This window comes from Orussus abietinus, unplaced genomic scaffold, assembly GCF_000612105.2.
Source record: "Orussus abietinus isolate OABI.00-Male unplaced genomic scaffold, Oabi_2.0 scaffold47, whole genome shotgun sequence".
NCBI classification, from domain to species: Eukaryota; Metazoa; Arthropoda; class Insecta; order Hymenoptera; family Orussidae; genus Orussus; species Orussus abietinus.
Genome location: NW_019396019.1, coordinates 638,244 through 665,780, shown reverse-complemented (window position 1 = coordinate 665,780; position 27,537 = coordinate 638,244). Strand labels below are relative to the sequence as shown.

General features: G+C 44.5%; 2 protein-coding genes across 2 annotated transcripts in view; one reads left to right on the top strand and one right to left on the bottom strand.

Annotated features, from left to right (window-relative positions):
- LOC105695279 (dual specificity protein phosphatase 10) overlaps positions 1-4,515 on the bottom strand; it is a 43,516-nt gene extending 39,001 nt beyond the window's left edge. Inside the window, exons 1-2 of the mRNA XM_012416711.2 lie at positions 4,344-4,515; positions 1,869-2,054 (exon numbers count right to left, since the gene is read on the bottom strand). Coding sequence (XP_012272134.1) covers positions 1,869-2,054; positions 4,344-4,476 — 319 coding nt within the window. The 5' untranslated portion in view covers positions 4,477-4,515. The remainder of the gene's footprint in view (positions 1-1,868; positions 2,055-4,343) is intronic.
- A 4,006-nt stretch (positions 4,516-8,521) lies between these two features.
- On the top strand, positions 8,522-27,536 carry LOC105695349 (protein unc-79 homolog). The gene is made up of 49 exons (XM_012416850.2): positions 8,522-8,586; positions 9,050-9,445; positions 9,508-9,694; positions 9,768-9,887; positions 9,957-10,118; positions 10,208-10,378; positions 10,470-10,559; positions 10,645-10,830; positions 10,947-11,179; positions 11,248-11,462; positions 13,698-14,008; positions 14,973-15,114; positions 15,189-15,365; positions 15,438-15,718; positions 15,807-15,949; positions 16,022-16,243; positions 16,357-16,503; positions 16,705-16,834; positions 16,906-17,078; positions 17,152-17,300; positions 17,382-17,539; positions 17,631-17,812; positions 17,885-18,086; positions 18,147-18,341; positions 19,408-19,521; positions 20,251-20,399; positions 20,465-20,586; positions 20,660-20,891; positions 20,981-21,122; positions 21,213-21,408; positions 22,538-22,820; positions 22,949-23,169; positions 23,267-23,580; positions 23,667-23,756; positions 23,830-24,009; positions 24,100-24,182; positions 24,259-24,509; positions 24,603-24,716; positions 24,794-24,934; positions 24,999-25,153; positions 25,214-25,308; positions 25,397-25,648; positions 25,738-25,965; positions 26,038-26,193; positions 26,260-26,435; positions 26,550-26,811; positions 26,899-27,039; positions 27,115-27,237; positions 27,313-27,536. Exons 3-49 carry the CDS (start codon positions 9,673-9,675, stop codon positions 27,499-27,501), a joined length of 8,220 nt encoding a protein of 2,739 aa, XP_012272273.1. The 5' UTR covers positions 8,522-8,586; positions 9,050-9,445; positions 9,508-9,672; the 3' UTR covers positions 27,502-27,536.
- The last annotated feature ends 1 nt before the right edge of the window (position 27,537 follows it).

Here is a 27,537-nt window from a genome sequence, read left to right as displayed (position 1 = left end):
CGATTACCATGCAATTTTTCTATCCCTAATCAGCAAGACATCCACTTATTTATTGATGCTCTTCCCGTCGCGACGAAAAAAAAAAAAAAAGAGAAATTAATTCGTCGCGTCGTAAATTCGGCCCAGGTCGAACGTCTCCCCCTTAAGCTATGAATGAACGTCTATTTTCGTGAATGGCCGCACCTTGCGCGAATCGCCGACCGCCTGGAATTATATACCACGTTAAATAAATTTCGATGTCCGGCGAAATAATCGCGAGAAGGCCCCTCGAGCAGTGCAAGACACTTCGCGTGTCCTGCCAGCCGAGCACACATATGTGCTCATAAATCGACGGTCCACGCGCAAGACTCGCGGATGCATGTGCCGGGAGTACATGTGCATACGTCCTCGTGCGTGGCCATCTACTTCGGGCCAAAGATAGAGCCTGACATCATACACATGAGCAGCACTCCAATCGAACGTACGATAAACGCACATGCGGACGCGCACTTGGCGTCTCGAATTACAGGAAATAATCCCCACCGCAAGTCCCCCCTTTTCTCAAAGGAAACCGTAAACTCCTAAAATTCCTACTTCCCCGGATAAATAATCGCGGATCGGATAAATAATCAACTGCCAAACTCCACTTTGCGCACCTTTAAGGTGACGTGAAAGTGGCGTCAAAGAGGTCTCGTTTAAAAAACATATCTCCAAGCTGGGTGTACCGAATCTTTCCAAACTTGACACTGTGAATATGGAGGCTATAAGGAAGATCCTGACACCCATAAAATTTTCAATTTTTTTAAATTTATTTTAACGTGTTTTCAAAATTGTTTAAAAAAAAAATGAAATTACACGAGAGTCAGGACCTTCCTTATAGCCTTCGTGATCACGTTTTAATGTTTGAAAGGATTCGGTACACACCCAGTTTATAGAAAAGTTGCGGATACCACTCTCACATGCTCTTAACCGGGAAGCCACCGTTTGGTTCGCCTCGAGTGGCGCTGCGGTCGCCAGTTTCGTCGAGCGTTTCACCCCCGAGACGACTTTTCCCCAAAATTTGGGGGCCGATCCGGCCACTATTCGCCGACTCGCGGCAAAGAACACGGAATGTCTCTAGCGAGTGGGTCAGATAGAAAGTGGTCTCGGCCGTGACGTCACTCGACTTGACTCACCAATCTGCCTCCTCGACACAACTTGGGGTTTATGTTAGTTACGAGCGCACCTTCGCATTTGCATTTATATATATATATATTTCGTGCCAGACGGTCGGTGGTTTCCAGTGCAGCCGCTGAAAACCGCCATTACTTCTCCACGGCCGGGACTTAATACTTCACCGGGGCCCATATTTGTCGTCGGGCCCCAGGACGAAGACATTAAGTCCCTCGGTCCGGCCACCTCCGAGGTGTCTTGGGTTACCGCTGCACTTATGTCGGTGCACCTTGCCTCTGCCCGTACTCGTGTCCCCACGGTTGTCGCACCCGTTGTTATCGCCATTGCTCCTTCCCTATCGAGCTGCGAGCAGATTTATCGCGCATCTACCGAAACATGGCGCCCCCGAGATTACCGGCCATGTCGGGTCATGTATTCTCTAAAAGGTGATCATAGAAAATATCGTAGAAAATCGAACGTCGGTGCTCTCTACTTAACCCTCTATGGGCCGGATTTTTTTTTAATAAAAAAAATTGGGGGAACGAAAAATCAGCAATTAGGAACCTATATATGCAGATGAAAAAAAATTTTTCATTTAAAATTTGACCTGAAAGTTACACGGGCCCATAGAGGGTTAATCTCTCTATAAAGTATTTCTTAGGTTCAGTGAATTTTTTTTTTCTCGGTGTACCTACGTAGTATTGCCTACTTCGGAAGGATATATCGAGAAAGTTTACCATTGTTGACGAAGTTGAACTTCTTGGCCCTGGGTAGAGTGGAGGAGGTGCGAGCGCAGGTGAGGGCCGGCATTTCGGGTTCCTGGACCTCCGGAGACGACTTAAGGGACCTCTTCAAAGGCAATTCCTCCACTGCGGACTCGGCTGCGCGTTTTACGACTCTCTCCTCGGTCTCGGTTGCTTCCTCTGTTGACAAACACGTCAGAATGTTTATCAGGAGACGCACGATCCTCGGTACGACAAGGACGCGTGTCACGTACGCGATCTCTCGATATGACGGTGCTCTTTCCAAGCTCTCTCTATAACTACCGGTCGCGTCTCTCCGTTCCTATTTTAAAACTTACGCGTTTCGATCCGTACCTTTTTGCGCAACGACGCCGAACGAAAATAAATACAATTCCTAGAGCAGCGTAATTCGTCGAAACTTTCGCTCGGCCGATAATTGCGGGTAAATCGTTCCAGAAAAGCCGCGCAATGCAATCGGTCCGGAATGAAGTGTGGCTCTCATAAACGCGGCAACTGCATCAGTGGTGCAACGGTGCATTGTTCCCCTGCCGGTTGGCGGCACTACCGATATACTATAGTATTACACCACGTGCTACTTCGAGAAATTCTTTCAAAGGTTAACGAAGGCCGTTACTACCTCGCAAAAGAAACGACCGGCCTACACCTTACATTATTCCCGCAGACATTCCTCGTCGCATGCGGCATATCGCCGGCACGAGATTAACCATGGATCGGGATCGCGATTCGACGAGACAAATTAAATCGCCCATTCTGTCGCGCGCCAAAGGACGTCCAATCGCTACCCATAACATAAAAATTAAATCACGGCAAAGGTTCTATAATCGGATTTAAAAACGACTCTCCATTTTTTGCGGATAGCGATTTACGCCGCCGTGAGTTGCAATATTCAAGTACAATAAAAAGCACGAATACTTGACACAAAAGTTCCGTACTTCAAGTTAATATTTATTTCTCAATTCGTAGGACTTATCGTGGATCCACGTTCGGCACAATGAAACGTACGTTCCGTTTTGTAGAGCCTGTAATTTCTTTCTTTCACATTTTTCCACGGCTTATTTATATCTCGTGGAAAAAGACTGACCAAGTGCAGCTTCGGTTAAGCTACCTTAGAAAGTGACTTTCTCTTTCCGAAGTCTCGTCGAGTATCGAGTCTCGTGGACCCGTCCATAAGAGGGTTAAAAGTCGCCTAGACGAGGTACGTAACGAAAGGCGAGAAATTGCCATTGTTTATCGCGCACGTAACAATTGCAGAAAAATCCCCCGGTGCCCGATGGCGCTTTGGTTCGATGAAAACGCCGTGACTCGTTAGTTCTTTGTTTTCTATCGCGACTCGTATCGCAAACGATCGCCTGTGTGCGTCGCGACTCGCGATTCGGTGCATAAGTAGAATACACCGTCAGCCCGAAGAAAGCATTCGCGAATCAGCGAATCCACGCGACCTAATAGAATTACGAGGCGGCGGTTTCATTATGCACTTCCGGGGATCTCTTTCGAAACTTCCTGCATCGCGTATTTCGAAACCGCGTCCTTTCTGCCGCGGCACTTTGCATGGACTAAAATAAACAAGACGAGCGCCAAACGCTTCCGCTCGTCATCCGCCGTATCAATTAAAGACACCTCCGCTTCCTACATAATCTAAACTCCGTCTCCGAATTCTCGCAACCCATAATCTCGTCGTACCAACGGCGAAACTCTTCCTTACGACGAAAAAAAAAAACCGCGACGAAAATATTCTCACGAATAAACAAACCGTTTCACCCAGCGAAGCTCGGCGTGCCTCCCTGGGCGCCGCCATCTTTGTTCCTGCTTGTGTTGCCAACTTCAGTTCAGTATACTATAATACAGTCGGGTTAAAATAATAGTACAATCTGGTATAATGAAGAAAATAATGGTATAAATTAAGAAGTTCAAAAATCACGCTCGTTTATAATGTTTCTCAACTCACCTGGAAACTGAACACGTAACAAACTCTAATACCGAAAACGAAAAGGAAATAAAAACTTAACGGTTTAATTTCAATTCCTATTTTAACGAAGCATAAGCGAATAAATAAACAGAAATACCCATCAACGATGACGAAGTAGTCCATAGTCACGGTTTAATTTACAAATAAAATAATGGTACAAAAATCGGGTATCGTAATCGTTCTAAAAATACACAGTACACCGGACAGAAACAATAGTGATTGGCAATACTGGTTCCCGCCGTCCTCCGCGCCGCCCGGCGGCGATTCCCCGAACCATATCCAGGCGTCTAGGATCTAACGATTTTTCCAAAGTGTTTCCTCCCCCGGAGGGTACATTAAATAAAGTTCCAAATAAAAGCGGTTTCTCTAAATGTATATATTCCTCGATTTGGGGAATTAAAACACGTACATTGTACATAAATGGCGGTAATAGTTTTTGGAGCGAAGAGTGCCGAAATGAGATAGGAAAAAATTGGGCTCACCCGATAAGCGCCTCTTGATCGGCAGTCTCGGTATCAGGAGAGTCGGCGGTCGGCTGCTGCGGCGGCTCGTCGTGGACTGGCTCGTCGCGCGGGCGAGCAGCGACACCTCCGCGCTCATCCTCGGGGAAGGCATTCCTGAGTCACGGAACCGCCGACTCGCGGACTGACCGAGTCACGGGCTCGCGAGTAAGTAAGTCGGAGGTCGGCCCGCCTCCCTTTACCGCGCCATGTTCGCCCAGTCGACCCTGGAACCACGAGACACTTCCTGGTGAGCGTCTCGTCGCGTCGGTAGTTCGTGCACGTCTCTTTGCCCCCGACATTGAGGGGGGGAGACGACTCGATATCTTTGATCCGAGTCGGTACGGCAGAGCTGCACAAATTAATATCTAGGGACCTTTTCCTAGAAATGATACATTTCCAGACCGTAATAGCTCGAGGTAAACCGGGGAAAACGTGTAATCTTCGTTAATTGAAACGCTCGAGATCAAGAAACTTCGGAGAGTCTCGCGTCAAATATATGTGCCCATAATTATGAAAGTGGTCAAAGTCATATATTTTTTCTTGCGAAATTACATTGAATTAATTTCGTTTGAAATAATATGGCGTGAAATAACTGATAAACTCATTTTTTTTTTCATTTTGACTTAGACCACTTTCATAATTATGGGCACATATAAATGCGCGAAACACTGACCTAGTTGTTATCTGCGACGTTCAGCTTGTCGCGTCAAGCAGGACAGAAAATATTGTTCTCTGAACCTCTTAAATGAATATCGTAAACCTTAACCGTTTTTTGAGCTGTGATCGAGACCGACTGGTACACTTAATACGGAGATGCAGATTTGAATATTTCACTTCCCCTCGGTAGTTCGACAATTTTCCGTCCACCGCTTTCGGCGTTGCATGTATCACGAGTCGAGGAGAACAGGCATCGTTTACTCGCACAATGGACCGGTATCGAAGAAACGGACGGGATGCTAAATCGGGGATGAGTTTTTTCTTCCTGGAAAATAAATCACCGTTCTTGGGAGGGATCCGCGGGTGCGGACTCGTTCGACGCATTCCCGGAATAAAAGAAGGTCCAAGATGGCGGCGCGTGACGGCCCGCGCGTCCTCGCGGCCGTTTCGGCAGATGGAATAAACCGGCGACCCACGGGAGGTAGGGGAGGGGAAAAGAAGGAAAAGAAACGCGGATGAATAGGCCCCGGCGCATTGACTCCTTGACTCACGCAGCCGAGATCGCGTCGCGAGCCTTGAGGAGCTTTAACAGGAACCGGGAACTCCTCCCCAAGGCGAGCCGGAATTCGCTCTCCTCCCTTTGTCGGTTTGCATGGCCGATCGTTATCATCGGCCTCCCGCGATTCGCGAGTCGTTCGCTTCCTCGGTCCCGAGGACCATTTTCGCAATTTTTAACCTCTTTTGGCGCACCCCAGCCGCAGCCGGAAATGAGGCCGCAATGGGCATAAATTATTCCAACGGATTATTAATTCCGCTTGACGCGTTAAATCTAGAAATGAAGGAAATATTTCGAAGAGGTAAGACAAATTATCGGAGGTCCATGGGTTATTCCCAGAATCATGGGCGAGGAAAGGCGAGCATGTTTACAAGATATGAGCATGGCCTAAACAATTGATACGGCTAGACCAAGACGGTCCCTGCGAAAAGTGGACGGCACTTGGTCGAGAATCATGGAAGGGAACAGTTGGACCAATTTCTATACGTCTCCTTGAGGCTTGCATATATAATTTTTAACAATTAATAATCTACGAAAGTATAGACTTGTCAATAGTAGATTCGCCTTCGTTAATTTCACCTCCTACGGAAATACGTTGGATTCCTTTTGGGAAAGACATTTTCTCCGAAATTCCTCGGGCGGGGCGAGACGTTTGTATCGCCATAGGGCGCTGCCCGCCTCAGGCGGCGAACAGTAGGTCAGCATTAGCGCACATGCGCCGAGCGTTAACCTCAAAATATTGAGCTCCTTCCTAGAAGCGCGCGATCGGTTCGATCGGGCGAAGGTGGGGACCTAATTCGGTCTCGCGACAATCTCGGCGACAACTCGGGGACAGGCGAAGCCAGGAATGCCACCTTTCCTCGGGCGCGCGAGCGGGCGCGCGTACATTTACATTTAAATAGAATAGAGCCTCAAGGAGAAATCGCAAGGCTGCGGCAAGGACTCCGCTCGTTTACGTTCGGCTCGACCGAGCCAATGCGAGCGACGCGCCGCGCCGTTACGGATATCGACTCGCTCATTGCGAGCTCCGTGCAAACTTCGCTGGTTCGTTGTTCTTGGTGCGCTTCGCTTCCTGCCGTCGAAGAGCCACCCTTTAAGCCGTATTTTTAATGCCCGTATACCCCAGGTAAATTAGGCATCAAGAAGTTTCCAGGGAAGTATTAAAAAGAAATGACGGAACATTATAGGGAACTGTGGGAAAATGATTAAAAAAATTATTTAAATGACATTTTGTTTCGGGTCGCGACGTTTGAAAATTCTCATGGAACCGATGATGCATCATGGCGACTGTCGTGGAAAGGAAATTAAAGTAGGAGGGTGTAAAGAGTATTTTACGGTCAATCGGAGGTAAAGGGATGAAGTGCTTACAGCACGTAACGCGTCATGCTAAGCTCTGCGATCAATCTCTGCATTTATAAAGCCCGTTATCGCGGATCGTAACCTTGGGAGACCTTATAAAAATCATAAAAAATGATCGGCCGTCGGATTAAGTGGATTAAGTGGAACGTGAAATTTTCCCATTTCACGTTCTCGATGTGGGAGCAGGTTTGCAGGTTTCTCCCTGCTGGTGGCTGTTCCGCGTTGAGAGCAGAAATAATAATTCGAGATCCGGAGTCGAAGATGAACACGTTGTGTACATACCCTGTGTACACTCCTTAGCGCAATTAGGGGGACATACGGAGCGTGTTACCGAGATAATCAAATCACACGAGCCCTTACCGCTTACAGGGGTCGAAGCTACCCCGGCGAATCGCTAGGGGAAATTCTGGGGCCCCTTGTACGTATTGACATCATACGGGAGTTGATTCATTTGTGTGCTTTTTATTATCTGCCCGGAGGCTGAATGTTTTCTCTATCCACAGGGGATGGTGGTAATCAATTTATGGGGTTGCACGGCTGGGGTGCTACCGATGCTTCATCATGTGCAGCACGTCACTCTGGATACAATGTTTCCGGGCAAACATGGTAAGCTCTTATTTTCGTACAATCCGTACTTCAGATAATTATTTTATAAATAATATATCAACTCCTTACACGTCACCTCACCATTAAAATTTAATTAATTAAACATTTTTTCACCATTTTTAGGATCACGGATCTCCTTCGCAACATTAATTGGCATCTCTTAGAAAATTTTCTAAAAACTATCAGGCTGAAAATGTAAAATTTCAGCAATAAATTAATTACGAACCTTCTTTATCCGATACCAGGGGGCCGAGAGTAGCAGCGCACTTCAAGTATTAATGAGATTGGTTGTCGGTTAAAATTGCAAATAAGTAAAAAAACGCGTCACGTGATGCGCAAATAATCTCAGAAGCGTACACGCAAGATCCTTCCTCGGCGGCGCCTGGATCGCTACTAGCCAGCGCAGCGCGGCTGCATCTAGGGTTGAGCGAAAACGGCGCTGCGTCGTCGTGACGTCACGGATCGCCGCGTTGCCGTGGCAACGCCACCGCGTGTGGGAATTCCGCGAGAGTACGCCACTGTGCATCGATATGCACGTGCGCGCGCACATTCATAGTACGCTTGTGCCACGCAACCCAAAGTACACGTGTGCATAAATACGTCCCACATATGCACGGGACTCGACAGAAATATGCTTTTCTGCATCGATATCCACCAGGAGTAAATAAAAAGAAAAAAACAATGCGCAAGTAGACGCACCTTACGTCACCGGCGTTTAGAACCTAATGTATATCGAATCGATCGACTCACCCATATGTAAATTCTATGCTTCGGCATTGAGAAAGAAAGAACGAGAATTTGAAAAATTTCTCTCTACACTTGTAGGAGTAACAGGGAATTTTTTTTATTTCAGGGGGAAGGCGGATATCAAGAGTGACGTAATAAATTTGAGGAAGAAGGAATCCTTGCCTTGATCAAGAAACGTCATTAAACCACGCCTTGTTTTTCACCCTCTTTGGTCAATATTAATGGATCAATTCTTACGTTCCATTCGAATTGACCCCATGGTCGCGAGAGAGAGGAAATTAGTTCCAATCGGAATAGGTAATGCGGGACAAAGAGCCTATCGATCGATCAGGAGTCAGTAGGGTCTTGAAATATAGAACCGAGGTACTCACCTGCCGACTGTCGCAATTCCGCACCGCATCAGGTGCGCGGTACCTGGCAACTGCACGTCGAGACCGAGCACCGAGCTTCCGCGTGTCTGGATCCCTCGTGACTGCACTCGGTCAGGTGCAGGTGTATGCAATTCGTATTTAGATCGCATCGATCACCTCTGCACGTCATGACGACCTACAGTCGACCCGCCGTGACACACTTTTAGGGGTAGAAATTGCGGCGCTCCAGGTGCGGGGCTTTCACCCCTAGGAAAACTCCCCCTTCTTCCATCTAATTTTCATCGTTTCGATCTGAAAAAAACATCAAAATTTATACTTACAATTTTATCGCGCATATTCGACAAATAGTTAAATTAATTTTTCAATATTTGAATATTTTTTATTTGCAGAGGGAGAAAACGTCAAGTGGCAGAGTTCGGGGCATGGCGATGGTTTTGGGTATTGTCAATTTTTTTAATAAGTTTTCGAGGGCGACTTTTCTCGGAGGGGGGTTTCTTAAGAGGACCAGGGGGTGCCCTAAATGTGGAGATCCCTGGCTTCGCCGCCTATGGAGGAAAGCGGGGTAGAGATCGCACCCCTCGCGAGATTGCTCGGAGCATCCGGAGAGGATCGATACTGCGTGTGCGCCCATTCGCTCTCAATCGCTCTCCTGCCATTTTCCTCGCTGGACGTTTCCACGAAAACGTCCGGGAAAATCATTCTGGAAAAGGGTCATTATTCCCGGCAACGCAGTGACAGTGCCTAATTCGGGTTTGCAACGACAGTCACCGGGTTGGTACTCGAAGGTTCGTCTCAACAGTCAGTGGATTCCCAAAAATACGGTGTTACTCAGTTTTATATATTTTAGGAGTTTTAACCCTGGTGATCTGGTAAATAAAAATGAAAGACAGGAGAGAAACGCGGAGCCACGTGAGTGTGGTGCCTAAATAGTAAAAAAGCACCGATAAGGTCCCCAAGAGAAAAAGGAGGAAAATGATCTGAACCACCCAGAGGCGAGAAAATTTTTCCCAAAATGGGGACCAGATTCGCGGCCTGTGAGTTCCGACATTTTCTAATTTTTCAGAGTATTATGAGACTCGATTTAATGCCGGATGAAATTTTTCACAGACACGTTAAAATTAACGAGTCTCCATGACTATTACCAAAGGCTCCTTCATGGGAGTCAACCGATCCCTTCTGGATTGGACATGGCAAACACCGTCAAGTATTTCTCACAAACTTTGCTCTGTAAGTGAATTATCTTTTAATTCCCCTCGTGTTTTTTTTTTAATTTAATATTTTTAATTTTATTTGCAGCCCTGCTAAAAGACGTCCCGGGCTCACCTCTGGAGATGATAAAATGCCAGGAAATGGACGGACAGCGAATGGCTTTGTATCCTAGTCTGGATTACAAGCAGTTGTACAACGCACTTGCACAGCTGATGGACGTTGTCAACCTCGTACACGTAGGGTTACAAGGTACGACTGCGGATAAATAATTAATTCATCCTTAGATGGAGCGGTCTTATGCGGATTTATTTTAATGCCGTCAACTTTGTATGCTGCAGCGTTCGGACAAGCCTTGTTGCAATGCCTTGCGTGTCTGTTACCATTCCTGGAGCAAGACTTGATCGATAATGTGCCGTACTTAGCGGCAAGTGCAATATCCGTCCTTCCTGTGGAACTGCACCAAGAAATCGTCAATTATCTCTGTTTCTACATTTTGCCCTTCACCATCAGTACGTGTTTATATTCACATATACTTTTTATGATATTACAAATTGGCCTAGGATTTGATAATTCTGTTAATGCGGTGATCTACATTTTCAGTAAGAAAAATGGAGGATGGAAGCGAGAATTACGCGAGCCAATCCATTTCCGCAGTGATCATGATGGTTTTCCAGTACTCCAGCAATCCCGGTATGTCATTCTTACCTGAACTTCGCTTCGAACGTAAAGTTAAAAATATTATTATCGATGTAATTGAAAAAAAAATATTGTTCAGCTCATCATTGTCAGTTACTGGAATGCCTAATGGCACTTAAACCAGGAGTGGTGAAGGACATTCTGTGCGTGGTGGCCTATGGTACCGCTCCTGCTCGAGCAAGTGCTGCGAAATTGCTCTTTTACTATTGGCCGACGTTCAACCCGAATTTATTCGACCGACGAGCCGTGCTCGTTAAATTTACAAGTAAGTCCATCAAATAAATACGAAGATTGTCACACCCGCTGCATTATCCGCTCTCCTAGTCTACGCGAAATTCTGCGACTTTAAACATTTACGCTGAGGAAAAATTGATTTTCCAGACGACCTCACTCCGTTCGTCTGCCAAAGAGATTCGTGCCCGAATGCAGGAAATGCCGAGGCCGGAAAAGTCTGTTACGATCATTGCGTCTCCATAACATTTGCCACCGAGTCTCCTCCTCCGATATATCTTTGCATCGAGTGCGCCAATGAGATCCACCGAGAGCATCCGAATCAGATGTTCTATGACATTCTGCATCCCATGCAGCAAGTATCCATGGTCTGCGAGAATAAGGTAATGCTACGGACAGAGATTCAAATGGCCGAGATCGATAAGAGTCGAATCGATGGAATCCCCTTCAGAATTGCAGAGCGACCGATAAGTCCGCGATCAGCGTCTGCTTCTCGACGGAATGCGCCAGCTACAACGGCAATCATCCGATTAGATATTGTCAACAATGCCACAACATTCGCCACAATAATCGCCGCGGAGGCGATCACGTCTATCACATGGCGTTGCCTCACATTTCCCAGATGGACGCGCAAATGCAGACGTACATGGTACAAGTAATCGTCAGGTGAGATATGCGATCCTTTCCGATCGTGGCTTTTGTGGTCGACAGCCATTCGCGTTATTATCGATGACGAAGTCTTACGAAATGTTCGACCCGACGTCGTGACTGCATGGAGCCGCGTCTGTACGATCATCCGCGACCTGTTCAACGAAAAAGTCACGTATCGTTCACCATGTTGTAAAAAGAAATCGTCAGGATTCGGAGCTGCGTCTTTTGGAACGGCCTAAAAAATGAGAAATTCCGGGCGAGAGATTAAATTCCGATTTTCAATATATTTCCTGGACTTTGTGAACGAGACGTGCTTGCGCTCGGTATCCTGTTAGATCTCGACGAGAAGCAAGAAATTCGCGGCTGTTTTATGTGTGTACCCTCTCCTATCAACGCGAGAAAATTCGACCTTATCAACGATCGGGATTGGTGCAAGTCAAAGCCGACAGCATGATTACTTACTCGTGAAAATCCTCACCAGTTTTCCGCATACGTTATCCCCGGCAAAAAAGAAACTCGCTGTCGCGGGACCTCTCGAATTTGCTGTAATCATTCCTAAATGGCCAACAATGCAGTATCTATTATGAAGTACTGATCGACGAACACGAAAGGGACGTTTTTGCTTTATGTGTTTTGCCAGTGCTGGCTGACCTGCTTGGTAAGACACGATCCACGGCCTCGTTCGACAAGATATTAATATAAATTATAAGTAATTCCTCGAACATTAATTTTCAGCTCCAAAATGTCGGACGGGGCAGGTGTTCATTATTCATCCCAAGAATGAAAATTACGAAATGACCTTTCTTTGAATATTAAACTTTACAGGAATTTCCGTTCTTGGGCACTTTTTATACTTACCTAACACATTACCTTCGTTAGAATTGTATTGTCTGTATGTTGTCCTTTTCACTGTACCCTCCACCGTGAACACTTTCTGCATTTTTGTTCTCAATTGTTTGCTAGGAGATGGTTGATTAACTTTTCTAGGAACCTTCAAATCTGTCTAGAATTAAACATTCTGTGTATATTTAGAACCTTCTATGTCACAACTGGAAACATTTGAATTCTCCTAGTTTCACTGTTAGTCATTTGAAAAACTAGACATTTCATATTATTATAAACATTGCTGCATTTTGTTAAGTACTTTGCCTGCTGTGCAGACTTCGCGTGCACTTCGACTTCGATAATTCTCACCTCTTCCTTTATCATACCTTATCTTTCCTGTTATATAGAAACACGTTTACTCGTAGCTTATAGTTTAGGAAGAGCACTATAAACCTCCTCTTGGGACACCGAGAAGAGTCAAACACAGTAATGCAACCTGCGACACACCGACGTCAGATTTCATTTGGCACTAACCTGACACAATATCGAAGAACACGGATTTCCACCACGTGCTTAGTCTTACCTCTGACACGTCGGTATGCATACATGTATAAGAGAAGACACAAGGACACCTAATTTACCTCTCTGCAATTATCTCTTTCACTTAATGTACACTGCAACATTTTTCCACTATCAACTAAATGGTCAACGGTCACCCTCTACCCAGCAGTGCAGCTAATCTATAGAAAGCATCTTGACATGTCTTGTGAAATGTATGTAAAGTGTAAACTTGCCCGACACGCCTTAATCATCGTAATTACTGTCACTTGTGTTGAAAGGAGATTCATGTTTCGCTTTTCATTATGACTAGATTCGTAGACACGTGTAGTAGTGAATCAGCTGATTCTGATTCAACAATAGCCGACACGTACTAAAATGTTAATTCACGATCAAGAATGCGTTTGCACAATCAATGACCGATTATGGATTAAATCGTGTCTGCCGATGTTCGATAAATGAAATCAAGTGATCGTAGAAAATAAGTTTGCGATACAAAATTCGAGATGATCGTTACCTCGACGGTGATCCGTATTTTCACTAACTTAATAATAAGCTCCGACGATATTTAATGTGGAAATTGTAGTTTCTCGACATTCGATATCGTGGAAAACAGGCTCCACTCGAAATTTTTCAGGATTTTCCTCACGCCTGTAATTTTCAAAGAAAATAACGATTTTCTGGACATTTAATTAAATGGACAAAAAAATTGGAGTGCAGCCTGCCAGAAAATCCGGATCCAAAATATGAAAATATAGTTTATGTCGTTCTTGCTAAGTGAAAAACCTCCGAATATCGGCAACGAGTAAACGCGACTCTTGATCGTGTCCGACAAGCTCTGACGAATTTCTTTTCCTATTTTTGCAGCCTGCTCAAGGAGGCTGAACCGCTAAGTATGGATAGTAACAGAGACATCTCGGAAATAAGTACTAATAAGGGCAGCACAGGATTCCCAGGAGGAGCCGGAGGCAGCGGTCCTGGGGGAGGATGTCTCGGGGGTGGACGATCCGGTCCCTGCGATCCAACTACCCTGGAAGAACGACAATTGCTGGGCCGATATGGGGTTTGGCTGCTGGTCGGCCTGTGCACCCCGAACGAGGATACTCCCGTGAAAATTCTCGGACGTTTATTGTCAATGCTATTTCATTGGTTTCATGTCACTGCCTACTCATTCGATGGTACAAAAAAAAGCCTTATGCATCTTATCTTTTCTGTTGGTAATTTAACACTTCACATTACACTATTGAAGTAGAGTAGGACGTAGGTATAACTGGCTGCGATTGTAGACACATTCTCTGGAGGGCGAGGCCTTGCTTTGGGGAGGGCCGCCATTTTGGTGCACGCTTGGTATTTTCTCGGAATCGGTCCCCTTATATGTTCATTCTTTTTCCATGGGTAAGAAGACTAAGCGTTCACCTCCGAAACATTTTTTTATCAAACCGCTGAAGCCTTGAGGATATTTCTGGAGTGAATATTTGTGAGAAGAATGGCAATTGATGCGTGTTATGTTGGGTTAAAATGGTTGACCTCGCCGAAATGCAGCCTTGGCTGGTCCGTTCTTGTTCGGTGTACATACCTACACGTCTCACGCATTCAATGTAGGACCTTTACATGCAAGTACACGTACATACAACATATATGATATGTGTCAGACTCGATGTGGTAAAAAAAATTGCTCTGGTGATTCTAACGAGCCTAAACAAGAATGCGTCTAAGTCGCGATAGTTGTCAGATTTTCCAGCCGATGCATAGAATCGAGGCATGTCGAAGAAAAGCATTTGGACGTGATTTACCGAAACGTTCCTTCCGCAAGGCCATAAAAAAATATATATACATTACTTGCAGGACCTCTAAATTCTATGCACCGACATCGTAGTGAGCCTCCAAACTGACGCGATTTCCCTGAATTAAATTCTCTACCTCTTCCTCTGACTACTCCATGCATTTAATATATTGACATGAGCAATACATTAAACGTATTCCCACACGTCATGCGTAATATTTGTGTATCATAGATATGTTGTTACGTGTGACACATGCACATCTCGATGTTCCCCCTCGATGGCACTGAATGATACCTCCGTAGTTTGCACTTTGCTGGCGACTCTTTTAGCGGTCTCGAAATATTCCACAATTTTCTAGGACAAGCCGAGAGTACCCTCGAAAAACTGAAAACCGATTACGTTTGCGGGTGGCTGTCGGAAGTCATGAAAACGCACTACGAAGTTTTCATCTCCTGCCTCTTGCCACATCCAGCAGACTACGTCAGGGTTGGAGGACATTGGTGAGACTTTTCTCATATCATTTGGCCTTTTTTAATATTAATAAATCTATTACATATAATAATTCCGATTTTAGGGAAACTTTAGCTTCGAGGACGTCTCATCTGAAAGATGGACTGAATCGACTCTTTTGCTTGGTCCCATACGAAGTGATAACGACCGATGTTTGGGATTACGTGATGCCTCATTGGATGGAGGCCATGGTGAATGACGTACCGGAGAACGAGCTTCACGAGTTAAAAATCATCTTATGGTAATTTCTTCTTATTTCTCACAAATTGGTAGTTCGCAAAAATAGACATATAAGTATTATCCTCCCTCCCAGCAAAATCTTGGACCCTGATATGAGCCCCTTGGGCTTCGACGCGAAGAAGATGTACAATTTCGTGGCGAAACGATTCAAGAACACCAGCGCGAAAGTACAGGAGCAAGCCCTGAACTGGTTGCAAACCTTGACCATGCTGGAGATCATGATTCCCTTGAATCAGCTGTTTTCCATGTTTAGCGATGGCGTGGCAATCATGGGAGCGACTAATCTCGGAGACGTCGACGATGGCGAGCAGAAGGACCGAAATACTGCCGACTCTACCGATGGAAGTGTAATATGTCGGTATTCAAAAAAAGAAATCCAACCAGAAAAATGTGCAATAACTTAATAATACTTAAGAAAAGGTTAATATTTTTTTCAAAACAGGTCCTGTGGTGGAAAACGAGTCCGGCAGGTCTACTCCTTTGTCCGACGACGTAATTCCTACCCCTCGACATATGGAATTCTCCACAAACGCGGAACTAAATCTATCCTGTTGTATTTTAATGTTGGACGTGTTGCTCAAACAGGTGACGATTTCGTAATAATTATTCAAATTAAATGTTAAATACTTAATTTTGTAATTGGATTTGTTTTTTAAGATGGAACTGCAGGACATGGACAAACATACCGGGATCAACACTTGGGTATGTAGGGATGCTTGTCACCTGATGAAGTCGATCGTCGCCGCGACCTGGAGCGGAAGTCACATATGCAAGGAGGACAGCGAGTGCACTTACTGCGAATCCAGAGTAGTTTGGCATCAGCTGTGCCTGCAATTGATCACTTACATGGCTCCGGAGTACCCAGCCTATCCACCAGATGTTAGTTTACCATAATTTAAAAATCTGACCTCTTAAATATTTTCCAAAATTCGGCGCGTCAGTAGAATTCCACAATGATGAGTTAATTGTCAAGGCTGGAATTGTCATTACAGACTATCGTCGATGAAACTGGAGAGGATCACGGTCGCAAAAGTCCTCCGGAATCTGCAAAAAAATCCGATGCCAAGCCGGACGTTGTCATCAACATGCCGGTTCCCGATTCACATTCAGTTGGCGGAGTTCTTGTCCACATGCCTCATGTATGCATCTATTACAGATCACCTAATTAACGGGAATGTAGTGTAGCATGTAGTGTAAATTCACCATTTTCAACGCCTCTTTAATGTGTATCCCGCTATGATGTGTGTCTAATCTGTGTCTCATCCAACGACGTGGCACGTCATCTCGATACGGTAGGCTAATCGGTCGCCCTAAATGAATCTCTTGATCGTTTATATCAGTTTTTCGAACAGATTATGACAGCCACCGTAGAGACAGTTTCGGAGCAATTGGACCTAGCCGCAATAATGCCCACCGAGAAAGTCATATCAGCAGTTGCAAGAGCCGTCACGTTATCGGAAACTGATGTCGGTGAGTTACGAGAAGACCCTTCCTCCTGAAAACGTATGTTGGAATGATTATTTAAAAATTGATAATTGTAGCAACAGCCACGGTAAGCGTAACGAGGGCTAATCTCATCGGAGAGAACGACCAACTTCTGACTATCAGCCCCGAAAACGAGCTGGACGACTTCTGGCACACTTCTGTTGGAAAATTTAGGTTCACCATCGAAGATTTACCGGAACAGCTTCAGTACATACACAAGCTTCTGAAGGTACGCGATTAAATTTTCTAAAGAAATCATTTTACTAACGAGTAGTTTTATCAATTTTGGGTTATTGTTCCAGGAGATCACGAATATCGACAAGCCGGATATTTTGTATTACATGCTGCAGTGCTTGAACATGCTGTGCCTTTACGGTGACGCCTTTAGTGTCGCTGTGAAGGACCACCAGGGATTTTTTATTTGGTGCCAAGAAAATCTGCTGATTAAAAAGTAAGAATGCAAGTACAGACCAGAGAATCGACAAAGGAAACTCTTAATGGGGCATACCAAATTTAAAATTCATTTTTATAGCCTGTGGGAATTATTGAACGCGGAGCATTCTCACATTGCCCAGGTCACCGTTCCATTGTTATTACACTGTATAACGTTGCCTTGTGGTGCGGATACTTTCTGGCGTCTTATACAGGAGGAGTTTCATGACTCCGATTGGCGAGTCAGATTCGTGGCTGGTGAGCTACAACAAAAAATAAAAAAAAAAATAGATGAAAAATATTGAAATTTGAAATACTGTAATAAATTTTCCAACCATTATTTCCTCAGTTGAACGGGTTACTTTGATAACAAGGTTTATGGATTCAACTCCATTAAGGAATGTCCTTAGTCTACAAGCTGCGCTAGCTAATGCGTTTTGTTACCTTATCAGCAGTATGGATGACAGTAATGTGTACGTTGCCCAGAGAGCTACTCTCTACCTTGGAACAATTCACGATACAGCTATCAGGGTGCGTATAAAAATATATAAATATTTTTTAACAGTCGTTATCAACATCACAGGAATAAATGTATTTTTACAGTCCCTGATTCTATGTTTGGAGACTCAGTTCGATTCGGTTATAGTGGATAGACCGATGATACTGCAATCTCTGTATCAATTACATAACAGTCTCAGTGACAGACGAATCCTCACGTGGGAGTTTTTCCTAAATCGCTTCGATGCGCTCTTTTTAGAGGCGCAGATAAACCTGGAGAAAACCGGTGACATATCTTACCTTCGAGGTAATTCAGCCCAATTAAAAACGTCGCGATGAAAATCTAAATTGTCCTTCGATATCGTAGATCTCAGAAACACGGATCTGAACAGCGAAACCTTCGTCCGGAAATTACACAGAGCGCACGAGGCCTTGTCGAAGTCCGATGGCAGTGGAACAAGTTCCGTAAAAACCTTGAGTGCAAGTTTCGGGACAAAATGGCCCTACAAACGCACAATGTCAGCCCCTGCATCGATGATTCCTCGACAAGACACGAAGCAAGGTACTCCACGCATACCTCTCCCCTTAAAAGCTCGACAACCCCAAAATCCTAGAAAATCAGATCACTCCTACGAAACAATCTGACACTACGTCGTCAGGAGTTAGAGAGGAAACTAAGGATCGTTACACAGTACCTGTAAATACTCCGGTAAAAAATAATTGACCACGAACCGGCCACGTACACCTGGAAGCTCATAGGCTCATCGTTAGAGGCTTTGGTTACCGCTTTACAAGTCGGGATAAGCAAATAGATGTTTATTCGTGTGATTTACTTTTTAAGGTGAAGTGAAACATCCTTCAAATCAGTCGATTCGAATACAACCCTTTTTTTTTAAGGGTATTAGACCAAACTGTCCGAAACTTTGACACATCACTCCTGATCATCTAAGAATTGTCCTGGCACATTCAAAATTTGGATTTTTCAAAAAAATGATTTAACTCAGCCCAGACCGGAGCCAAAATGGCGTCGAGCCCTCATATTTCGATCAATATACAATTATCGAAGGCTCTGATATGAGAATCGAAAGGGTCAGGACAATTTTACGACAATTTAGAACACTCTGGTAATCGATAAACTCGCATTTGAACGGGATAAAGGCAAAAAAAGTGTTGTATACGTTTCTGTGCTAAAACTATGGTAATACGAGATCTCGGAGTGAAAATTTAATTGACCTGGAAATCACAGATAGCGCAGGGGGTCCCTCTGCAGTCAATTAGGGCCCCAGGAAGCATGAATCCAGAGGATTTCTGGAGTTTTATTTCGATTTCTTTATAATTATTGTACGAAAATGACATATGGAGTATGCCATTTGGTACAATACCCAATATAATTCGACCCAGCCGTCAATATAAAAACGAACGTCGGCGACATAGACATTTAGAAAAATCTTCTTTATCGACGTCGATCAAGTTCCTCAACGTGTTTCACTTCACCTTAAGCCTTGTATAAATGCAACGATATTTTTGTCATTCTTACCGGAGATGGCGAGCCCCTCTTGGGCCGATTCTCATTGCGGCTCGAGGCATCGCCAAGTTGCGAATTGCGTGACCATTTTTCCATGTCGTAGAGAAGGAAAAGGTGTACAGCCGGCAGTATTCCGCGCCTATCCTCAAAAGGAAGAGCTCCAGATTCGGACTGGGTCAGTTATTGGGTTCCACCCCGCCTAATAACAGTATACAAGGTAGAGTAGTGAGTTTGCGTAGAGTAGATGTACGGTGTTCGCGTACATGGTAAATGTCCTCCCTACATATACGGGCCATTAAACGTTTTGAGCTATATATGCAGGGTTTCGTGAACATTGCTTGTGGATCTCGGTTTGGTAAGTCAGATGACTGAGTACGCATTAAGATGAGACCCCTTCACCCGAGCGATTCACTTTTCTACCTTCGATTCCGGCATAGCTCCGAAATGAAACACCGATTAGGTACACGAAGAAAAAAAAATATTCATCGAACCAAGGAGATAATTTCTTCATTCCAAGAATAATTATTTCACTCAAATAAATTCTCATCGTTCCGAATAAATGTTGCATCCTGTTCATTCGAGTTAAATGATTATTCATTGAATCGACAGAATATTTCTTTGGCTCAATGACATTTTTTTTTTCTCAGTGTAGTTAATGCACGAACAAGCGTAGAGTAGTAAAAAAAGGGAATGTTTCGATCAGTTGACGAATATGAATTTGGAATTTTTGCTCAATCGATCGGATTATTCGCGACGTAGTGGAAGTGCTTGTGCATGGGAAATGGAATGCTTTAAGTGGAGAGATTTAATAACTCTGTAAATATTCTTCGGATAGATATAGGTAGTTCTTTAAAGAAACTTTCATTAGATTCGATGCTTTAAGGAAACTTTAGTTGAAGCAGCTAGGGTTTTTTTCTATCGGTTGAGAAGGTAACGATTATTTTAGATGGCCACGTGCATTCCTTGAACATGGTGGAGGAGGGAGCAAATTTACCAGGATTCGCTCATAAAATTGTCGACCTGGAGGAAGCTGACAAGGAGACCATGCACTTGCTCGTTTTCCTCCTGATGCAATTTCTCTCGCGACAGGATCAAGTAAGTGAATCGATTCTGCACGTCACGAAGACTAATTTTAACATCTTTTCCCTGAATTTTTATAGGCTTTCCCCGCGGACGAAAAACCGCTTTCGAAGACTCAGGGAATAGTCCTGCGACATTTGTACCTTCTCCTAGGATACAATCAGACCGAGCGAACGTTTCACACATCTCCCCAACGTTTGCGGTACGTTGACAAAAAAGTGGGCATTTAATAAATCCAAGAAATATGTAAATTAATTTCATTTAAATCGCTTCAGAATCTCTCCGGTCTTCAACGTCTTCATCACGAATCTCCCTCAGCTACTCGACCAAAACCATGTCATGGGTTGGGTGCTGATCCCTCCGGTATTAGCGATTTTACAGCATTGTCCTTGCCCTCCTCAAGGAGTGCCTCCAACGGATCACCAAGCCCCAACGTACAGTCTTTGGTATCTCGAGCCCCATATCAGGCGTTCCTGGTTGATGTCTCTTCTGGTTATTTTGTACAAGGTAGAAACACGTACCCCTTGAAATCTACACGAGTGTAATTAAATTAAACTGCTTTGTATTCCTGAATAATTATTTTTAATTATGCACAGTGCCAATACGGTCAGCAACCGTGGTGCACCCAGCTGCAAGCTCTGGTGAAAATCGTGCTGAACACTCTAGACTCCCAGCACCATCAATGCAAGAGAATTCCCGCGATGGTCGTCATGGGCGGACCACCTTCCAGGTCTCGAGGTCGGATGCAATTACACGTTTTTCATCCCGATAAAACAGAGACATTCATCCCGTCTCTCTTAAACGAAAAAGAAAAAAAATTCTCTACAGACGTATCCCAACCATCTCTGGGAGCGGATCACGACCTGATGGCGAATGCCGTAGGCGAGATGGATAGCGAAAGCCCTCCCATGCGTGGGCAAATAATTTGCGTCCATCAGCGGAGTCCAGCAGCGGCTCATGGAGGTCACACCATGAAAACCCACTGGGAAGAAAGCACGCCGTTCTACCAGAACAAGCACTCCAGGTCAACAATTACTCAAGTGCACATTCCTTGCATCTTACGATTAGTCATACTTTAGTGGAGCTTCGAAACAGCAAAGTTCCCTAGAATAGCAGTTTCGGAAGCTCCTAGATCCCAAACTGGGGAGCCTCTTCCCAGAGCACAAACTTTATCTTGTAAATAGCTCACGTATAATTAACACATTTTCATTTTCTTCCTTTCTACCGACTCCTCAGTCTGGGCCAGAAAAAGCCTCTTCAGCGGAGATCAGCTTCGTTGCCGAAAAAATTCATTTTACTATTTATCGCGAGAAGCTTGACTCGAAATTGGTCACGTCCACCTATGTTTTCTCCTTGTTTCCATTTCGGAATTCTCTTCGTCCGTTTCTTTAACTTTATCGTCTTTAACCCTCTGCCCTGGTCTTTCTTCTTCCTTAAGATTTGTTTCCTCTCGCCCTGGTTATCTTTTATCGGGGGTTTTCTTGAAACGGTCCTGCTGTATCGTCGAGCTTTTAATTAGTAATATTAATTTTACCTCGAAGATCGACACGTTAGATATAATTACAAGGAAGCGTTTAATAGACATCTCTTCCAATGAATAAGTTTTGCTCCTCCCAGGATGAACAGAAATCTAGGCGATTTTTGATCACGCATTGATATCGCTCGATCCCCTCTCAAGGTAATCAATCTACATGTCCGAAAAAGATGTCCGATATAATCATCGGTGTCCAGAAATCATCATCGATGTTTGAAGCACCGATCCAACTAAGGCTGTATCCGACGTAGATCGTTTTTTAAATTGAGCTCGAATTTGCCCCGAAAATGCAGATCCTACTAATTATTCAAAGGATCCTCTAGTACCGCAGTCCATCCGAATGAATTCGACGAAAAAAATGTCAGCAAGAGTTTCAGATTCAGCTTTTTTGGAGTCAGTGCTTCGGAAGCACTGCTTCCTTTAATGAATTTGAGATCGCCACCGATGTCCTCGAAGCTCCAGCCTTTTTCCCTCCGATCTAATTATCCAGCTCTTTCCAGCTTCCGAAGAATCCCCAGAATCCAACCATTACCATTGTCCCGTAGACCTCTCGTATGTGCCTGTGCATCCAGTAGCAGCTGCTTGTTACAATTTTCGCTATTGTGAATGCCTTGCAAAGCTACTCGATCATTGCGGACGATACGGAGTCTGAGCTGGCAGCAATACCAGAGAGTCCGAAATCCGACAGCACTCTACATGGTAGCAGCGGAGGATCCCTTGGAGAACTGGAAGACAGTGCTGCAGTCGTAAGAAGAAGCGCCTCCATGGTGGCTAAGTCTTTGGTCGTCCCGGAATTGGTCGACAAAGTCGACGTGATCAATCCGGTGGTGCAAAAGTCCAAGCAGGAAAATCTTTCAGGGAGACCAACCTGGTTCCTAGGAAGCGAAGATGACGCCCATCAAGTGAGTTCGACCAGTAACGTTTACTTTTTTTATTTGGAGTGACTTTTATCGGTAGACTTTCTAAGTAATTCTTGGTGAACGTCAAAAGTGGTTTGATCCTCACCATAGAAATCCCTCGATTTTTCTAGCCCAGCAACGGAGCACTGCACAAAAAGTGGAGTGTCCACGAGGGCGTAAAAATGATGGTGACTAGCTCGTTTCTGGGAGGCCAACACGAACCTCTTCGCATGCCATCATCAGGAAAATCCAATATCCAATATTCTGCCCCAAATAATGATATAGCAACCCAGAAGTCGTCGGGATTGTCAGGCGCCATTGCCGTTGCTGCCAGCATTTCTCAGATTCAAAGGTCCTGGTTATCTTCGATTTTCTTGGATGTAGTGCTAGTTATGGGGTATTTCTGTAAAATCATAATGGAAGGAGGCTAATCGGAATTATTGGTGCAGGTCCGATACCTCGACGAAGGAAAAAACACCTCCAGCCCAAACAGAAATCGTCGGCTCCCCTGTGGCCAAGCAAATTGGCAGGCAGAAGCACGTGGAGTACACTCCACCTTTGGCATCTCCAGTTTCTCCCAGTCAAGTTGTCACCGTTCTTGGTAGCGATCACTCCAGTTCCCCTGCTGTCAGTTCCGTGTCCTCCCAAATCACCAGCACGGATAATGGTCAGCAACAGCCTTGGGCGAACGTTCTCCAGCAGGCGATAGCAACGCCCACCGTCGAAAGACTCCTGCCCATCGGCACGGTCGTTCGAACATCTGGTTACTTTTTTACTTCAATATTGACGTTGATATGAAATATCCTAGCTGATCCATTTCGTAAAAACATTTTTTTTACACTTTTGTAGGACAAAGAGCCGCGCAACGGGTCATGAAATGCGAAGAAGTTTGCGGTTCGCCAGAATCTCCGTTATCCAAAATGGACGTACTGACAGTCGGTGAGTAAAATCGAATAAAAATACGTGAAATTAATTGAACGAAATTATGCTCATTCTTTTTTTTTGTCAATAGGTTCTTCGTTCGATCAGGACAGCGAGACTTGTATGTCAAGTGACATTACGAGTCCTAGGAGCATTTCCCAGCTAGAATTTCCCATGCCGGAACGTCTGTTGCCAATTGGTCCCCAAAGGGACGTCGTCTCCAGCCTTGTCGAAAAAGTGCGACAAGCCCTTGGAGTTACCGAACTTGATGGTATTGCCAATAAATATGTAGAAATTTTTCTTTTTATCCCGACAATACAATTCGGAATTTTTAAATTCTATAATTATGGAAATGTTATAGTTTCGGATTCCATGAACATGCCAGGGGATGAGAAAGAAGCATTTGGTGCCATGAAGCAGGACAGCATCACTTCTGAAAACCTGGTAAATTTAGTCTCTTCTGAAATTGAAAAGAAGTTTAAAAAATAAATTCTAATCGGGATGCAATTCCACGTGCAAGTCCGCTTCGCTGGTGCCGGCATCGAATGATGTTCACTCTAGCAGATCAGCCAGTCCGAGACGTTTGACCAAACAAGTAGCATTGGAATCGCCACCCTCGACTGCCGAAGATGAGGATTTCTGTGCCCGAATTGTCGAGCACGACCGAAAGTTGAAGGTGAAGGACCAAACTCGAATTCAGAAAGACAAGTCGCGAAAATCTGCCGGAGGTTGCCAGCATTTGCCAGGAGGCGCCAAACGCATGGACAGTTGGTAAATAAAAATCCTTGCTTCTGCAAAAATGCAAAGAAAAAAATATTAACAAAGACATATTGACAATAATTTTATGCGGAATTGCTTTTCAAGGTACGGCACGCCAATGCAGTCTGAATTGGATAACGTGAAGCAGCAAGCCTGCCATGCAGATTTCACTCTGAAACCGAGTGTCTTTAGAATTGGCGACGAATGCATTTACGACAGGTACTCTTGAAACGTCTGTAACAATTTATTCAATGAATTGTTTGATACGTTATTTTCTTTTCGAAATTAATTTTCAGGTGCTCCGAGTGCGGCACCACCAAAGAAGAATATTCCGACGAAGAGCTGGGTCTCTGCATCATCACGCTGGGAACTTTTATCCACCGAGAGCCAGCTTTGGCGGCTCCTCTTCTTCCGGAGATCCTCACAGTGGTCACGAAGTTAGTCTTCTTAGGGTAAAGGAATAAATTGCTTAATTAACGTCTATTTATTTACGACTCCTAGGGTTGCTCTGAACGCAATGTATCCATGGCAGAGTGAGACCAACATGCATCTACCAGGAGGTGCCGTCAGTGTTGCTCATCAGTTCCTCAGATGCGTTCTTCACCAATTGGCACCCAACGGGATTTTCCTGCAGATGTTTCAAACGCACATAAACGGTAAGCGTTAAATAAATATTTGTACTAAAATTCTTGATTACCTTTGGCGGTCCTTTTCAGAGGCAACCAGGATGCAGTTCTTCAAAAGCGTCGCACAGGCATTGGTAGACTTCAATGAATTGAATCCCATTGCCCCGCTGCAATTATTGCTGGAGGCAAGTCGATTATTTTATTCTTTGGAATTTTTTTACCTCCTTGGAGAGATAGGATTAAAATAATCCCCGCGTTGTGGGGGAGTTTTAGACGCTGAATGCAAAGAAGTCCCTGCCGGTAGAACGACTGCCAATAATTCTGCACAATATGGCCTGTTATTTGGATTGCTTGCCCCTGGAGGCAGGATTAGGTCCTGGAGCTGCCACTTGGGGAGGACTGCTGGCCCAAGTGGATAGTCTTTTCCGGAGACTAATATTACTCCTTTCGTCGATCGAGGACGTCACGCCTCTTCTTCGCATCATGATATCGGTCCTCAAAGTTCCTGGAATCCAGCAGTTTAAGGTAACCCCGTCTCCGTGACGAGATCCTTGCATTGATACGAGAAAACATGACCTGCTCAAGAAAAAAAAAAAAAATGTAATTTTCTTCAGAGCATGTTGGACCCTTTCTCAAAAGTATTGAGTTACGCCATTCAAAATTCAACGCTGAAGTACAGCTACTTGACGGATTTATGCTATTTGTGCCACCGAGGGTTCACTCGTGACCGCGACAAGCATTTTCTCAGCCGAACCATCATCTTCGAGTTAGTACAAGCCATAAAATTCAAGACCGTTGTTCCGGACTCTAATTTCCTGCTGTTGCTGCAGTTTGTCCTACAGGTACTTCTGAAGACATTTAAAAATTACGCCTTCCCATTTTTTCTCTAACTTATTTAATAACGAGTCAAACAGGACGTTGGAGGAACTATGCCCACGAGCGTCGTTACCGAGAATATCCCAACAGAAGTCTCCCCGATGTACAACACGAATGCATCGGAATCTCTACGAGGGCAGATTTCCGATGTTCTGGACTTTCTTGCCGACTTCCATACTTTAAGTAAAGTGAAGGTACCGGGAATTTAAAGAGGATATAATTTAATTTCAAACAAGTTGTATATGTTTCTCTTGTGCCAGAGTTACAGCAAAGGCATGCAAGCTGGCCTGAACGAGGACACGCTTGGTGGGATATTAAAATGCGGTCTTGCACAATACATAGCCCTGGAGATTACAAGAGGCAGCAACAGAGACAATCGAGCCATCTCTCGATACCTTCCCTGGCTTTACAGCGCACCCTCCACGTTGCAACAGGGGTAGGATTTATTTTTATTAGCATACTCTTACGCTTCCTCGTTCGATCTAGTGAACTGGATGAAATAATAAATTCTCTCGGTGATTTTAAACTTATGGGGACATTCTTTTTAAAGGGCTCGCGAGTACGTCGACTGCATCGGCCATATACGTCTTCTGTCGTGGCTTCTCCTGGGCTCGCTCACGCACACAGCGATGCACTCTATTAATAACACCCATATTCATGGTCCACAAATTCCAATGGCCCAGCCGATTCCTCAAGAAGTATCTTGCCACGTGGCCGACCATGTTCAAGTGATTCTTTCAGGATTCCCTGAACAATCCAAAGCGTCCGTCCTTCACATGTCCGCGCTGTTCCATGCATTCATCCTTTGTCAGGTATTGCTAAGTTTGTTATAAAAAAATTTCGTGACACGATTATAAACAAATTGTTCTTACCAGAGTCACATGTCGCATTGTTTTCAGCTGTGGACCGTATATTTAGAGGAATTATCGAAGAACAACGCATCGAACACCGAAGGCCATAACGTCACCTTGAACATTTTACTTGACTTCTGGGGCAAGATCACCCCTTGCATTCTGCAGTTGGTTTTTCACTCGAAAGTGGTAAAAAATCGCATTCTTTTGTTACTTGCTTCATAGAGAAATTAATTATGATTCTAACTGTTCTCGTCGCAACAGCTTGCCGAGAAGGTGAACCTTCATTTCTTGAGTTTACTGGAGGCCCTTTTGGAATGTCGCTCGATCCTCCTCACGAAACTTCTCCCCTTATGGAGTCCTATCCTTTTTTCTCATCACACTCAGGTAAATTATTCTTCTTAATTGCATGATGAATTTGTGTACAATTTTTCTAAGGTAAAAGAAAAATATAAATTTCAGCTTCCGGGCCACCTGCAAATGAGGCTCCAACATTGTCGTAATTTCCCACCTGGGAAAATAATCGAGAATTTCGGCTCGAATCGTAGACAGGACAGCCTGTTGCTTTTACGATGGCTCAATCGACTTCAGTTCAAAATGGGTCAAATCGAAATGCAATCCTCGACAGTGACGCAATTCTACTCCATCTAAAGCAGAGGATCGTTGCAAGAAGAATCTCCTGTAGAG